Source organism: Centruroides sculpturatus, unplaced genomic scaffold, assembly GCF_000671375.1.
Source record: "Centruroides sculpturatus isolate CEXI.00-Female unplaced genomic scaffold, Cexi_2.0 scaffold899, whole genome shotgun sequence".
Taxonomy (NCBI): domain Eukaryota; kingdom Metazoa; phylum Arthropoda; class Arachnida; order Scorpiones; family Buthidae; genus Centruroides; species Centruroides sculpturatus.
The window spans coordinates 201120-218072 of record NW_019385098.1 but is presented as its reverse complement, the minus strand read 5'-3'; the positions used below and the strand labels follow the sequence as shown (position 1 = coordinate 218072).

Here is a 16953-nt window from a genome sequence, read left to right as displayed (position 1 = left end):
TAATATACCACTCATACAAAGACAAAGAATACATTTGTAAGTTGAGATAGAATTTATAACAGTTATTATATTAAGTGATTGAAGTGAAGTTTATGACTCAAAAGATGAAGTGTTAAAGTTAATTTTTGTTGAAGGATGTTTTTTATGCTGGCTTGTGACAGAGTTGATTAAGAATTTTTATTCTTGTTTGGATTTAAATTAAAATTTAGTTATATCCATGATTATCCATGATAAACTTTGGAATTAGTTTTAATCCTGTAAGGTTTTTATTACTGAGGTTTAACAGTTGCGATTTAAATTTTTCTGGTTGCCAGAGTTAGAAACTAAGTAATGGTTGTTTCCTAACAGAAATTACAGATTTGGTATTTTTATAGAGAGATTGAATTGTATGGTCTTTTAATCTTTGGTAACTTATAGTTTAAGTATTTGAGCATTTGCATTTTTACCATGACCTTACAATTTAACATTTATTTTGGATGTCATCAGTTTGTAATAAGAAAATTATATATTTATATATTATTACGATTTAACTTGAAATTACATAACTTTATCGTAATTTTCTGACAACATACATAAATATAAGCATATGCTTTACAATAAAGAAGATCACTGAAACAGTGTTTTAAACATTTTGAAAACAAGTCTCATCTTTGGATTTAATGGTCTTGAGATTTTTACACAAATGTTTGTTATATATTGTACAGTAATACCTCAACTTACGCTACCCTGACTTACACAAACCCGGAGTTACGCGATTTTCAAATCTTGTGAATTTGTCTTTTGTTTGAGCGCCATGCAACCCTTGATTATTCTCTCCCCCCGCACTATTGTTCAGCTTACATGTTCGGATGTGTTGCATGGAATCGACACATAGCTAAAATTTTATTTGTGTTATTTATTTCTGTGTTTGTTATGTCTATGGAGACTTGAGAGACTTTATGTGGTAATTTCTTGTAACCGTGAACGAATCAAAAGACGTGATAAGATTAACAAGAACATTTATTAGCTTACATACATCTGTCAAATTGCGAAATTATACCATGACTCTTACGCGAATTCGACTTACACGGTTATCGCTTGGTCCCGCCTATCGCGTAAGTTCGGGGTATCACTGTATTGTTATATTGATTTCAATGAATTTCTTTATTGTAAAGAATATTTTTAACTGTGTGATGAATTAAATTTCAATAGTATGGTGATAATTTCATACATTTTATTATTTTTTATAGTATAAAGGAATTTGTTTACAGTATCATTGCAAAATAATCTTACTTTAAAGAATCTTAAAGCATTTGTTTGATTTTAACATTTTGAATGCATTTTTATTTTAAAATCTGTTATTTAAATTGCATTTTTTAATATTTTATATTGTTAAAATACAGTGTCTTCCAATAAAGAATGCTATAATTTTAAATTATTGTAATTTTGTTAATTATTATCTGACAAGTGAGAAGTATGCAAAGTACATCAAACAGTAGAATCACTGTTCAAATTTCATCTCTTTCCTACATTCAAACATCTTGTGTATTACCTCTTGGAAGCACTGCAAACAAAAATGAAAGCTCTGCAACAGGGATATTTTTGTTCTGAAGTTTACAAAGGTAGGCTGTAGGAGCTGTATTCTTCAGCCCTGCATTACTTGTATTGCATAATGAGGAGTGATTTTTACTTTGCAAACTGCAGAACACAAAATATTTTCTCTGTTGACATTTGCCATTTTTACTTATGGCACCTAGAAATAGTAGGTGACAAGACATTTGAAGGCAGATGAGAGATAAAACTTGGACAGCTGCTCTATTGATTGATGTACTTAGCATACTTCTTGGATAATAATTAACATAATTACAGTAATTTAAAATAGTAGCATTAATTTTGGAAGACCATGTACAGTAGAGCCTCGAAAACTCGGCACTCGATAACCCGGCCACACCTTGGCAGGGCAAAAAAATCCTTAGTTAATTAATTTTCATTATAGACATCTTTATGCCTCATAAAGTATTTTTCTGAGGTCTGTCTTATCAGGTAAATTACTGTACACAGTGTATTCATTAATTTTCATTTTCATGTAGTAAAGGCTCTATGCCTTTATAAAGGATGTACTTTTCCTTTGTTTAAGGGTATTTGGACAGTTTATTCTCTGTTGTATTCTCAAGCAAACAATACATACAAGTACAGTACAATATTTTCTGAGGAAACACTCATACTTATTTTTTTTAACCCCATTCCCGATAACCCGGCATTTTCATAAACTCGGCCACCCTTCGGTCCACATTAGGCCGAGTTTTCGAGGCTCTACTGTATTTAAAAATATATTCTAAACATTGTGTGAATACGAAAGTAGTAAAATATTGATTAAAATGCTGAGTGAGTGTTGGAGAAACAATGTTTTTAGGATAATATCAATGTTGAAAAGATGAAATAGAATTTAGTTGATAATTAAAAAAGATGTGAATATTTTGATTTTCTTGAGTAATTCTTAGTTTTTTTTTTTAATTGTGATTATAACAGTTTTATTTCAAAGTGTCACAAAGATTATTATTATTATTTGTTTTAGATTGGTCTAATAGTGAATATATAATGGAATATTCTTTGGAATATGGATTTTTAAGACTTTCTCCTAGTGCCAGAAAAAGATTAAACATTCCTGTTAAAGTTGTTGTCTTAAGTAAGTAATAATTTATGATATAAAACAAAATTTATGGCTAATTATGATCTAAAAAATCTATTGCAAATTATTGTAAGTTGAACTATAATTTTTAATAGCTACAGAATTGTAGATTTTAGTTTTTTCAAAAGTATGTAAAGGAATTATCAATAATAATTCTTTTACATACATTTTAGTACATTTCATATTTTTTTCTCTTTTTAATTTCACATTCCCATTATCACACACATGGAACCCAATGATTATATACATGCTAATATTTTTATAGATTTTACTACTATCATCATTTTGTATGTCATCGAATCACACTATAATATTACTAGTTAATTACTCCACCTGTCTATAATCTCTGTCAAACTGAAGAGGGACTTGGCCCGAAATGCATTGTTGACAAAACCACAGGACAGTAAAGAAGCTTCTTAAACAATGAATGACTCCTTGTGTGATTGTAGATCTTTTTAGAGCATCACAATATCTCTGTATACACTTGATTTATATATATATATATATATATGAAGCATATTAAGATCTTGTTACAGTTGAGCATCGATTATCCGACCTTCGATCAACCGTCACATTGGTTAACTGACCATGTTATAGTTGGCAAATTCAAATGTCTGCTAGTGATGTGGCGCTACAATATTTGGCTATGTCTTGGCTACTTTAATATTATTTTTGTTAAATGTCTGCGTGTTTTAGCTGGCAACACTGGCTTAACCATGAAAGGGAGGCCAGTATTTAAACAAGGCTTAATTTTCTGATTATGAGTGGTGGTTTGTTTTGTGTGGATTTTTCTGAGGACTGTGTGTTGTGCTGAATCGGAATCCATTTTCATCAGAGATATAAATTTTGGATCTGTGAATTTTACACTTGTAACAGATTTTATCTGTAGTAGTTGTACCATTTGCAATGGCGACTAAACGTAAACACGTTCTCAGTGTTTCCGATAAACTTAAAATAATAGATCAGTTGAAAAGTGGTGCTAGTAAATTAAGCTTAGCTTGGGAATATGGAGTTGGAAAAACCACAATAATAGACATTAAAAAATTTGTAAGTTACTTGATAGTGAGGATGGAAGCTTGCACAGAAAAACCATGAAAATGGCAGAAAACAAGGATTTGGACACTGTAGTTTACACTTGGTTCATGCAGGTACATAGCCAAGGACAACCAATAAGTGGCCCTTTGATTTATGAAAAAGCTCTTAAAAGAAACTAGGGGGTAATGCTGATTTTCAAGTGAGTACTGGTTGGCTAATGCATTTCAAATCTAGGCATGGAATTAGGGAATTGGACATCCAGGATGAAAAATTGTTGGTTGATACTGAATTAGCTGAACGTTTGAAAAAGTCTGAAGTCAAAAAGCATCAGCTTAAAACTGAGAATACTGGAAATGTTTTGTTGTTGATTGATAACGCCCCAAGTCATCCTTCAAACATTTCACTAGAAAGAGAAAATGGAAAGTTTTAAAGTTGTTTACTTACCTCCCAATGTTACTTCAGTCTTCCAACTGATGGACCAAGGGGTCATTGAAAGCTTCAAACGATATTACAGAAAGGCATTGCTGCATATGGTAATGCTTGTGAAAGAATGTGAAAAAACAATTCAGCAAGGGTACACTGAAATTAACTTGAAGGATGTTATGTACAGTACATGGCAGCAGACGAAAAAGTGAAGACATTTTTAGTCTCTTTTACGTTTTATTAAACTGTAAATTCGTCAGCCCACCACATTTTAATTTGCAAGTAATTTCTACTTATTCATAAACTGAGAGAAAAAAAAATTTTTTTTTTTCATATTTTTCATAGATATCTTTCTTGTAGAAGGGTTCATTTCTAACTAGATTACATGATAATTTTACAATTGTACTGATGATTAGGTAAACTGGCAGAGTAGGTCCAGAAGCCAGTTGAGAAAGAGGGGATAGTCTCAAAAAAGAAAGGTCAGTGATAAATAGGCCTGTAATTGATGCAGTTCATAAAATTGAGTAACCCTTTCAGTTTTATCTCTTCCAAGAATTCGGTATCACATTTCTTACTACTTAAACAATGAAGAATGTTTGTGTGCTTGCATAGCTACAGAAAATCTGCTCAGTAAATCCATGGGGTATTATAACCATGAGAAAATGTATGGAAATATGCATAAATTAAAATTTTTTTGGTGTTTATGAACTCATTATATCTGTGTTTGTTATAACTGAGTTCAACAGTATATTCATATTTAAAAAAAAATTAAAATTATCATTATAATTATTTGCATTGTTGTAATGTTAAGTGTGGTGATTTTAAATTACTCACAAAATTGAATTATTCGAAAATTAATTTTTTTCATTCTAGATTCAAAGAAGGAAAATTGTTTCGGAGACTGGTTTAGTCGTCTACTATTAGATGAATATCTTGGATACGAAGATGTATTGATGGCTAGTTTGAAACGACTTGCAGAAAAAGAAGAAAAAAGGGGTAAAATTATATGTGTAGTTCTTTAAAAGCTTTAATCTTTATTGATTATTTGTAAAGAATAAATTCTCAACAGTAAAGGATGCTGAGTATATTACCAGAAAAATTGAAATCTCAAAAATGTTAAATATTTTAGGCAAGAGATGCCAATTTTAACACTGAATATGTTTTAGAATGTCATGTTTTCCATTAAATGAGTAATTTAAGCATTGCCTATTTAAAATTCTTTTTTGTTTTTTAATTTACTCTATGTTATTTTAAATAACAGTATTGTCATTTTAGTTTGACATTGATTATTTTTTATTATATTTTTAAAATATTTATATATTCTATGTATTAAATTAAATAATCGTAATAATATTATTTAGAAAATTATTATAAATTGCAACAGAAGTATGGGACATGATACTCACATTTCACTAGCTTCTGGATCCTAGCTAATATTTAATTTTAACTGCTGATTAAGGCCAGGTATCAATAAGCACGTATTTGTATGTGTGTGAGGATCATATAAACATATCACCTTAGGCAAAAGTTTAGGTTGCCTATGCCTAAAATCATTCCTTGTCTCATTGAAAGCATTTTTCATGACTTACCATTGAAATGCAACACATCTTCAATATACTTTCTATGTGAAATCATAAAACTGATTTACATACACCAGTTTTAAAATTCAAATATAAGCAATTTGCAATGTCATATTAATAATTTTGCTGTATATTACATCAGCTTAAAAAGAGTGACATATTTCATACACTTTGTATTGCATTGATTTTCTATATATAAATTAATATTAGTACACATTTTCACTAAATTATAAATCATTACTTTAGTTTTTGTGCTATTAATTAGTAAATTTAAAGATTTGTTTAATTTAAGAATGTCAGATTGAAAAATATCCAGACACTGATTGGCGTTATAATGCTAAATAATTACAGTAGAGCATCGATTATCTGACCCCCGATCAACCGTCACATTGGTTAACCGACCATGTTCTAGTTGGCAAATTCAATTGTCCGCTGGTGATGCGGCACTATAATATTTGGCTGTGTCTTGGCTCCTTTAATATTATTTTTGTTAAATTTTTGGTGTTTTAGCTGGCACCACTGGCTCGACCACAAAAGGGATGCCAGTATTTAAACGAGACTTAATTTTCTAATTATGAATGGTTGTTTGTTGTGTAAGCAATAAAATAATTTAAAAATAATTTTTAACGACACAATAGCGACGATTATTATTTTAAAAAAAAATTTGTTAGGCTTAACATCGATGAGAATTCAACGCGAAGTACGTTAATAGCGATATACTAATATACTAATTACATGGGATATAATAATACTGTAAGGTCTCGTTTTATGCGGTGGATACGTTCTACAGAAAAGCGCATATAAAAAATTCGCANTAGGTCGGTTAGGTACCATTGTCCATTGATTTTAATAATTATAAGTAAATAATTTAATTTATTTTAGAATATTCTGGAAGAAAAGATCGGCCCAGAGTGAGACTCGAACCTACAATTTTTACAGTGCAGATGTATTGCCAGTTATAGTATTCAGACTTCCATCTGATCTATTTAATGACTAATTTAGATATAACTATACAGGTCATTTATGATGTTGATTGGAGATGACTTGCACCCATAGCTCCTCATCGCTCACTCAGCTTATACTTTAATCCCAGCATATGATATGCCCATGGTATGACATATATATATGCCATCATGGTATATGATATATAGTCTATTTAGCCTTATTAACCCAATAAAGGAATCTGTCTATTCATTTGATATTTGAAGTAATTATCAGATTGATTGTATTATACATATTAATTTAATTATAACTATGATTTGTAATAGATGATGGTTTGCATTAAATTTAATAGTCAGAAATCATTTAATTAATTAAATTATTCTAATTGAATATAAATATTGACTCAGAAATAATTTATTTATTATTTCCGGTTGTATATTTTCTTTCAATTGCCCTAATTTAATCAAGAAATTAAATTTAAATCTTGAAAGAAAATATTGACCTAGAGCTTAAATTAAAACTATGCAACTCTTCCCAAACAACGTAATTAGTAATATGTTAGGCAGATAAGTTACTAATTATATCATTCAGGTTATTGCTCCATCACTTCTGAATGCATTATATATGTAATTTATATTGGCATACAACCAAACAAGTGATTTGTCATGCTGACTAAAGACTTTCAGACACATTCTGGAATTGGGGAATGTCATCTAGCTCTTATTCCAAATTAACAATAATAATTGAATTAAAAAATTGTAGAATTTTATATTATCTAAAAAAATCTGGAATATTTGGTTTACATTTAGACAATATTTTGAGTTGTTTTTAATGCATATAATTTATATCAGTTCAGTACTGCAAATATTTCTAATTCTGGATTAAAATTCTTAATAGATTATTGTTTTAGGAATTCTTAAAAAAATAATTGCCTTATTTTCAAAATCTTATGTTAAATTTATTAGCTTTATTGTTTTTAAAGTGGCCGAATGCCAAATGTATAAGGTTAAGGTGGCAGCTTACCATTCTGGGGACTTGAGATTGGATTCTGATGGGTTTGAAAAACCCGAGGAATTTTTTGGGGGTGGTTTGTCTGGATACGTTTGGCCTTATCCTTCGTCACCAGACCACCCCATTGTGGCCCTGACCAAACTCATAATGGCTACTATGTTCCACGTAACTGATAAGTGCAGATAGCTATTGTTACAAACATGACATATAATTATAGTAAAGTGACTACATTCTATGAAATGAGGCCACTTGTGTCATTTCTCGTGGTAAAATTTGGATGTTAGTACTCCTGTCTTGAAAATGCTGCACGATACAGGAAAAAGATCAATTATGAAGTTGTAGAGCATGACAGGTTTAGTATGAAAGGACATTCTGTGTATTTGAGTGGCTTGAATAGAAAGTTTGAAATGTTAATGTGCATGTTAAACATGGATGATAAAATGAGTTTTTGCATGTTTATTTACAGTGTGTGTTATTTATTTTCATATGTCTTTGTGCTGCATTTGTTACTGTCTTTTATTTGTTGTGTGTCAGTGTATTAGGACTTTACTATTCACCCTGTTATAAGCAATATATTGTATTTTCGAAATGGTCCCCTGTAGCTTGGTGCATATAAAAATTAGTTAAAATTAGCATTTTATTTGATATTGAAAACTAACAGAAAAGAAACCGCCTTTCATTCCAATTGATTTGGATTGCCAAAGATTTCCCATATTGGTTAATAAAGTTTATTAAGGATGTATAGTTGAAAAAGTTAAGAATACTACAATATCTGGTGTAATGGATTTGAGTTTAGACTCAAAAATTTTCTTGTAAATACAAACATCTAAAAACCCAATTATTAATTTAAAGCCAAACAATTGCTGGATTATATCAGGCCACATTAATGCTACTATTAATAATTAAATGTTCAATAATTTTGTTTAGAGGTAAGCTTTAGGCATCATTTCTTGATAAATTTGATGATTATTACATATTATAATACCTTAGAAGATTTAACAATTATAATTATATAATTATTGGAAGCGAAGATTTGAAGAAGTCTGAGTAACATAACTGGCAACACACCACACACACAAGCAGGGGCCTTAGTCTTGAGTTTTTCGTGTTACAACTCCCAACGTGTTGAAGGTGTCACGTGGTACCATCTCACACANAACAGAAAATTTATACTTTGTTACAAATATTATTCATAAAAAGTTCGAGAAACGATGAAATTTATAATTAAGATAAGTCAGAATATTCTTTGAATTTGTCACATGCATTTAATATAGTTAGACGAAACAATAAAATTAACGAAGTTTTGTATACCTTTAAAAAAGAAATTTTCACAAATCTTGCTTAACAAATTATAAAGTTTAAATGTAAAAGTTGTTGAACAATTTTGAATAAAGAATATTCTCCATAGATCACTCCTATCAGAATTTTTTTTAAAAAATGTTTTAGTTAGAATTGACAGTTCTTTCTGTCAATAGACATTTTGTGCTTTTGAATGTCAGTTCAACATCTGTGTGTTAAGAAACAATACTTTTCAAATTTACAGAAATTTCATGTATCCAGTTTCATCATGAATATATCTGTAAATATGTTTAATCAAATTTGTATGACCATTTTTCAAATTAAAAGTATAGAATTCTTGTATAAATTATTTAACAATCAATAATACCGTAAATTCCTTTGAATGTAATAGTTATATATGTTATAAATAAGAATTTCCATACATTTCATCGTGGAAATTGTTTATCAATATGTGTCGGGAAAAAGTAATGTTACATTTGTACTGTAATGTTTTCATAGTAAACTATTTTTTTTAATCCTTTTTGTTTTTTGTTAAAATAATATTACCATACTAATGAAAACTATTTCTAGATGCCTTGTATGTGCCGTATACCTGGTTGCGTAGAAAAATATATATCCAGTGTCTATATTTAAGTTTTTTTTGATTTGAAAAGCAAACCAACGGATTAGAGAATTTGTAGAAAAAAATAACTTATTATTTAAAATGTTTTAACAATTATGCATTAAAAAGTACGAATTATGTTTAGGTGAAAATATATATTAATTGTTAACTAATCTGCATTTCCACTTAGCATATTCTGTTATAATATATATATATATATATATATATAACATTAAATACAAGTTTCTTTAAGGTTAAAAATACTGTATTGTCTAATAAAGAATGTAAGAAAAAAAAACTTAATTCGCAATTTATATTTGTTGTTTTTGATTATTTTATTATTAAAGTAAATGTACAAAAAAGCTTAAAAAAAATACAAAACAGATAAAAGTTACTTCTTGATGTTTAAAAATGTCTCGGCATTAAAATCTTTGCTATCACGTAACTTAGTTTAATGTTAAAATTATTGCAAAATTTTCAATTAATGTCAATAGATACAAGAGCTAGTGAAATTATAAATAAGTGCCTTTTATCAAGTTTTAGATGAAATATCTATAACTGTTATATAATGTCTGCCCGCTCTCACAACAACAACAACAACAACAATACAAAGTTTAGGCTGATCGATCAACATTTCCGATTTTAGTAGGTTGACGTCATTTAGCTGACCAATCAGCGCGTTGTGCCATCTGAATATTTAGTCGCACGTCTAGATCCATGGTTCCCAACGTGGGGCACACTCCCCATAGGGACAATTTGAGAATGAATTATTGACAGTGAATTGTTCTTATATCTTATTATTTATAAATTAAGCTAAGAAGTTTTTTAAATTTTCCTCTTTCCTTGCTCAGTGTCTTTTCTGTTTAGAATCTAAACTTGCCACTCCATTGTTACTAAGAACAAGTTAAGTGGCTTCATTGTACGTTGATAAGTCTCGTGATACTAGTGAAGATGTACGTTGATAAGTCTTCTGTTCTTTTATTTTTCTCTTTAAAAAATGCCATGTTCTTTGGGAACTTTTTTAAACCGAGTTAATGATCTTTTTGGCTTCTTCCATGTAAATAGGAGTTTACTTTTTAAATAAGAATCCTGATGCCCCCTGTGACATATGAGAAAGGTTGGGAACCACTGCTCTACACCAAATTACTTAACATTTAATTATTCACAGTAGCGTTAACATAGCCCAATATAGTCAGGTATTTGTTTGACTTTCAAATTTTTATGAATGACTTTTTCAGCATTTATTTGAATCTTGCCTCAAATCCATGGTGCACACGGAAAACAGGCTATCTTAGTGTGCATAGCATTGAAACAATCAAAAAATACACTAAAACATTGATATACTGCCTTCCCCTAAACAGCCTTCTTAAAGAATCAATGAATACATGTGAATAGATCTTTCCCATAAATATTAAATAAAACACCTTTCAAAAATTTAATAACATCAATGTCCCTAATATACAAGTTACTATGCCAAATTTCATTTCTTAATCTTTACCCTTCCTGAGATATTAAATGAAATAGGTGCCAACACATACACATCAATAACTTTTTTGTTTTATCTGCCGTTTTCTTGGTTCAGAGTCTCAAAACATTGCGATCTCCATAAAATGTGAAAAGTCAAATTTGATTTGATTACAATACTTTACTGTTTTATGTTAAAATGATATGATGATGTTCAGAATCTTGATTTAGAATAGTCGTAAAAATATACGAAAAAATGTACAATTAATTTAGATTTTAAATCCTATAAATTCAGAATATTTTCATATTTTTAATTGTTTATAAATTTAAATTACACATAATATAATGATTCATTTAGTATTTAATAGTGATTTATTTTACAGAATTAATATTTAACCCTTCTTTGTTTTAATTTAGGATTTGTAAGAAATGTTATTAGCGGAGAGCATCACACCTTCGTCAATTTAATGATGAACGAATATTATTTGTATATTTTGGCTGCTGCAATAATGATTATTTTTGTAAGTGAGCTTTTTATGTTCATAATTCAATAGTGAAAAAATGAGTAAAATAATGATCGTAATTAATTTTATATTGTTTTTTTGAATATAATAAATTAAATTACTGCATGTTTTCTTCCTTTGCTTTTTACTGATTATTTCATTAAATAAAATGAAATNCTTATCGACAAACATAAACAAGTGAATATGACCTACTTCCGCTCGCCTTTCGAGTTCACTCGAAGGGTCTAACTCGAGACTACCGATTATGTGAGTCATAGTAACACGAGTGAGTTCGATGATGTCAGTTCGAGTACAACACGAAAAACTCGAGACTAAGAGCCCAGGAGTTGTGGGTTCGAGTCCTCCCTAGGGCCGATTCTTTTCTTCCAAAACCCTCTAAATTAATTAATTAAAGTATTAATTTAATTCATCCGAGACTGCATATTTCTCAATAAACAAAACTTACTCTAACACCTTGTAAACGTGCAGCCAAATTTATTAAGTTCCTAACGTTTTCAGTCCTGTTAAAAGACCTTTATCAAGAAAAAACTTTAAAATTTGAACCTAGTACATTTGCATAAACGAATAGGCTTTTCATTTACGCAAATGTACTAGGTTCGAATTTTAAAGTTTTTTCTTGATAAAGGTCTTTTAGAAAGTTAATAAATTTGGTTGCACGTTCATAAGGTGTTAGAGTAACTTTTGTATTAATTTAATTATAATTATTAAATTTATCAAGTGATGCTACCTAACACCTACCTCTATACCTATGGTTTCCAAGGTGAGGACACTCCCGACAGGGAGACAATTTGATTTTTAAGGGGGGCAATTCAAAAATGAGTTATTAATAGTGAATTTGAAAGCCCATTAATTGTTCTTATATCTTATTATTTATAAATTAAGCTAAGAAGTTTTTTAAATTTTCCTCTTTCCTTGCTCAGTGTCTTTTCTGTTTAGAATCTAAACTTGCCACTCCATTGTTACTAAGAACAAGTTAAGTGGCTTCATTGTACGTTGATAAGTCTCGTGATACTAGTGAAGATGTACGTTGATAAGTCTTCTGTTCTTTTATTTTTCTCTTTAAAAAATGCCATGTTCTTTGGGAACTTTTTAAACCGAGTTAATGATCTTTTTGGCTTCTTCCATGTAAATAGGAGTTTACTTTTTAAATAAGAATCCTGATGCCCCCTGTGACATATGAGAAAGGTTGGGAACCACTGCTCTACACCAAATTACTTAACATTTAATTATTCACAGTAGCGTTAACATAGCCCAATATAGTCAGGTATTTGTTTGACTTTCAAATTTTTATGAATGACTTTTTCAGCATTTATTTGAATCTTGCCTCAAATCCATGGTGCACACGGAAAACAGGCTATCTTAGTGTGCATAGCATTGAAACAATCAAAAAATACACTAAAACATTGATATACTGCCTTCCCCTAAACAGCCTTCTTAAAGAATCAATGAATACATGTGAATAGATCTTTCCCATAAATATTAAATAAAACACCTTTCAAAAATTTAATAACATCAATGTCCCTAATATACAAGTTACTATGCCAAATTTCATTTCTTAATCTTTACCCTTCCTGAGATATTAAATGAAATAGGTGCCAACACATACACATCAATAACTTTTTTGTTTTATCTGCTGTTTTCTTGGTTCAGAGTCTCAAAACATTGCGATCTCCATAAAATGTGAAAAGTCAAATTTGATTTGATTACAATACTTTACTGTTTTATGTTAAAATGATATGATGATGTTCAGAATCTTGATTTAGAATAGTCGTAAAAATATACGAAAAAATGTACAATTAATTTAGATTTTAAATCCTATAAATTCAGAATATTTTCATATTTTTAATTGTTTATAAATTTAAATTACACATAATATAATGATTCATTTAGTATTTAATAGTGATTTATTTTACAGAATTAATATTTAACCCTTCTTTGTTTTAATTTAGGATTTGTAAGAAATGTTATTAGCGGAGAGCATCACACCTTCGTCAATTTAATGATGAACGAATATTATTTGTATATTTTGGCTGCTGCAATAATGATTATTTTTGTAAGTGAGCTTTTTATGTTCATAATTCAATAGTGAAAAAATGAGTAAAATAATGATCGTAATTAATTTTATATTGTTTTTTTGAATATAATAAATTAAATTACTGCATGTTTTCTTCCTTTGCTTTTTACTGATTATTTCATTAAATAAAATGAAATGTTATCACTACAATGAAGTAAATGCAAAACAGTTTACTGACATACAATAGATAGAACTTTTGATTTATTTAAAAAAAAAGATTTTTGAACTGTCCGCATCCTTTTGGAGAGAAAATTCTTTGATTCAGCTGTGAAAAATGTTTTCAAATACTGAAAACAGACTTAAAATAATAGGAAGAAATAGAATTCAAATTAAATACAAAAGAGATTTTATTATATTTTAATTTTATACTGTGTATTTCAAAGTAACTTAGTATTTCCTTATATCAGACATGGGGTATCTGCAGCCCAAGGACTGAATCATGATTTTTTTGTGTGGCTCACATACTATCAAAATTCTTAAATGTATTTGTCATCAATAATTTGCAATAAGTCATCTACGTTTTTAAAAGGAATAAAAATTATTTGTGTTACTTGAATTAATGTCGCATATAATTAAATTTTAAGTAGAATTTATATAAAATCTGATGTTTTTAGTTTTTCAGTTAACCTTCTCTTGTCAAAACATTGCTGTGCGGCTCTTCGCTGTAGAAAAATTGCCTAGACCTATTTTATACTATTAAAAATTTATTCTTTACATTATATAATGGCTATAATAAAAATAAATCATATCCTGTTTTATTAAACTACAAAAATATTTTTATACATTTGACATTATATAGCAGGTTTGACCAAATCTTTCACAATAAGAGCCATATACCATGTATCAAAAATATGACAGAGAGAGAGCTACATTCTGTATTGGAACAGTATTTTATATATAATCAGTAGACTATATATATATATATATATAGAGGAATAGCACCAAAGTTGGTCAGCAGTAAGGGTCCAGAAGAGCAGCATAGGGCTTGTGAATTCCAGTTTGGCCATCATAGTCATATAACATTTATTGAAAAGTATGTAATAGCATATAAAAAGTAGATATCGCTTGTTAGTTAAAAATTAATATATAGTAATTTAGATACAGATGTATTTAAATTACTGTATACCATTTTTAGATGAACAATAATTTAGATGCTGTAGTTTAAACAGACACTGTAACTATTGTTCTGTACTTATTGGAGTGGTTTTAGACTTTTGTAGAGATACAATACAGATATAATGATTTGTGTAAAGTATTTTTATGTTTCTTGCCATTATTTTAGGTTTTTTTTAATGCTATCAAAATGTTAAATAGACAAGTTCTTTTTATCCAGTTTAAATCATCCAGTACAAAATATCCAAAATATGAAAAATAAATAAAAAATGAATTTTATGGAAGTATTTTTCTATAAAAAGCATTTTCTATTTACTTTTTGTATTTTGTGTCAATTGAGTTGTTGAAACAATAGAGAATATTTTACACATTGCTGTAACAGTGAGCTATGATAGCGCAGTTTAAGTTTGTTCTACTGTATACTAAAGTACAGACCATATGACATTTGGTATTATGCTACTCTTGGCATAGTGTCAATTGCATAATGGCATATCTTTGTTTTGTTCTGTGTTGTTAGCTTTCTTATAATTGCTTTGTAGTCTATGTTTATATAGATATTTTGATGTTTCATAATCTGATTAAAAAAAAAAAAACACAACTAAACTGTCATTTAATTGTATCATTGCTAGTTCATTTTGTTTGATATGAGTTATTCTGATTCAATTCCAAAGTCAAATAATGTTTAATATTGAAGTTTGACATCAATACTTCATTGTATTAACCATGATACTTGTGATGAGGAACCCTATTTTGTTCTGTTTATTACCATTTATTTATGTTCTATTTTGTTTATTTTGAGGATTTTTAGTTTTGGATAACTACTTCACACTCTTGATCGTTAATTTGTAATGTTTTGTTTTTACAAATGAGGTAAAAACTGAACAACAATGGCTATTATTCAATAAGTAATTTAATAAATTTTTCAACAACAATGGCTATTATTCAATAAGTAATTTAATAAATTTTTCAAACAATGTATATATGTTAGACTCAAAGTCCAAAATCACTCATTGAGCAAAAAGAATGACCACAACGCATTGTGGCTAACTCAAAACAACCACAAAGCGAAATTCATGTCGTGGCTTTCGTGATATTTGACCACTACATGTTGTGGTGTTTAAGAAAAGCCATAACGCATTCTGAATGTTAGCAGAATCATATGATGCACAGTGATTTGTAACCTTAAAATATTGATTCTAGGCTCGAAACATTTTTATTTACAATTTTTAATTCCAAACAACATTAGTTCTACAAGTTTTCCTAGAAATTTAAATTCATTATGAGCATAAAGTTGATCAAGAAGACTTTCCTTGTTTCCTAACTGATAGAGACCTAATGGATTAATGCTCATAACAACAGCTAAAACATTTCTGGGAGCTGCACGTCCCCTATCAACATTAGGCACCCTAACTAAAACAATCAAGCCAATTTTAACTGCAGAAAATTACCCTAAATTGAGAAAACTCTTCGAGCTCGAGCTCGAATAAAAAAAGTAAGGAAAATGATTCTATGATGCAGATCCCTGTACTATTATTGTGAAATAATAATCAGAACAATTCTTAATTCATTGCTTTTGAATATTTTAATAACTGAAATGTCTTAGGATTTTTAGGCTTTATCAGAGGTATTAATTTACATCTGATATGGAGAGTGCAAATGGCTTAATGGCATGAAGGTTGAGAAAAGCGAAATCCTACTCTGGTATAATATACAGTAATGCCTCAGTTTCGTTGACTTCGGTTATTGCTCGTTTCAGATTTCACCGATTGTTTTCGGACAGATTATCAACAAAAACTGAAGTATCACTGTACAGTGTACACCCATGTACAGTACCTAGCATTGATCTGCATTATTTCTTTAGCTTCTTTTTGATAATCTGAAACCATGCTGTGACTCTTATTTGATTCTTAAACACTATGTAGTGTAATAAATTCAAACACTTGGTGTTCTATCATCTTTATTTAGTTCAGTTGAATTAAATAAAGATGTTAAATAAAGACTAAATAAAAATCTTTAGTTTCTGTTGTCCTATCCTAAAACCCTCCAGTTATAGGGAAAAACAGAATGGTTTTAGGCTAAAACTTTTTCCAGCAAAACTTGTGGACCAATGAGTAATAGCTTCAGAACACAGAGTAGTTTTACCCTAAATATAAGACTACCCGATACATTACTCTGAGAGGTTGAAATTACTCTAGAAAAGGTTAATTACCCTAGAAATG

At 29.1% G+C, this 16953-nt stretch overlaps 1 protein-coding gene across 2 annotated transcripts in view; it reads left to right on the top strand.

Annotated features, from left to right (window-relative positions):
* LOC111634635 (membralin-like) overlaps positions 1 to 16953 on the top strand; it is a 60378-nt gene that overhangs the window by 21529 nt on the left and 21896 nt on the right. For both annotated transcript variants that reach the window (XM_023379468.1, XM_023379467.1), the window contains exons 4-6: positions 2555 to 2665; positions 5000 to 5122; positions 11441 to 11544. In XM_023379468.1, the coding sequence (XP_023235236.1) occupies positions 2555 to 2665; positions 5000 to 5122; positions 11441 to 11544 (338 nt within the window). The remainder of the gene's footprint in view (positions 1 to 2554; positions 2666 to 4999; positions 5123 to 11440; positions 11545 to 16953) is intronic.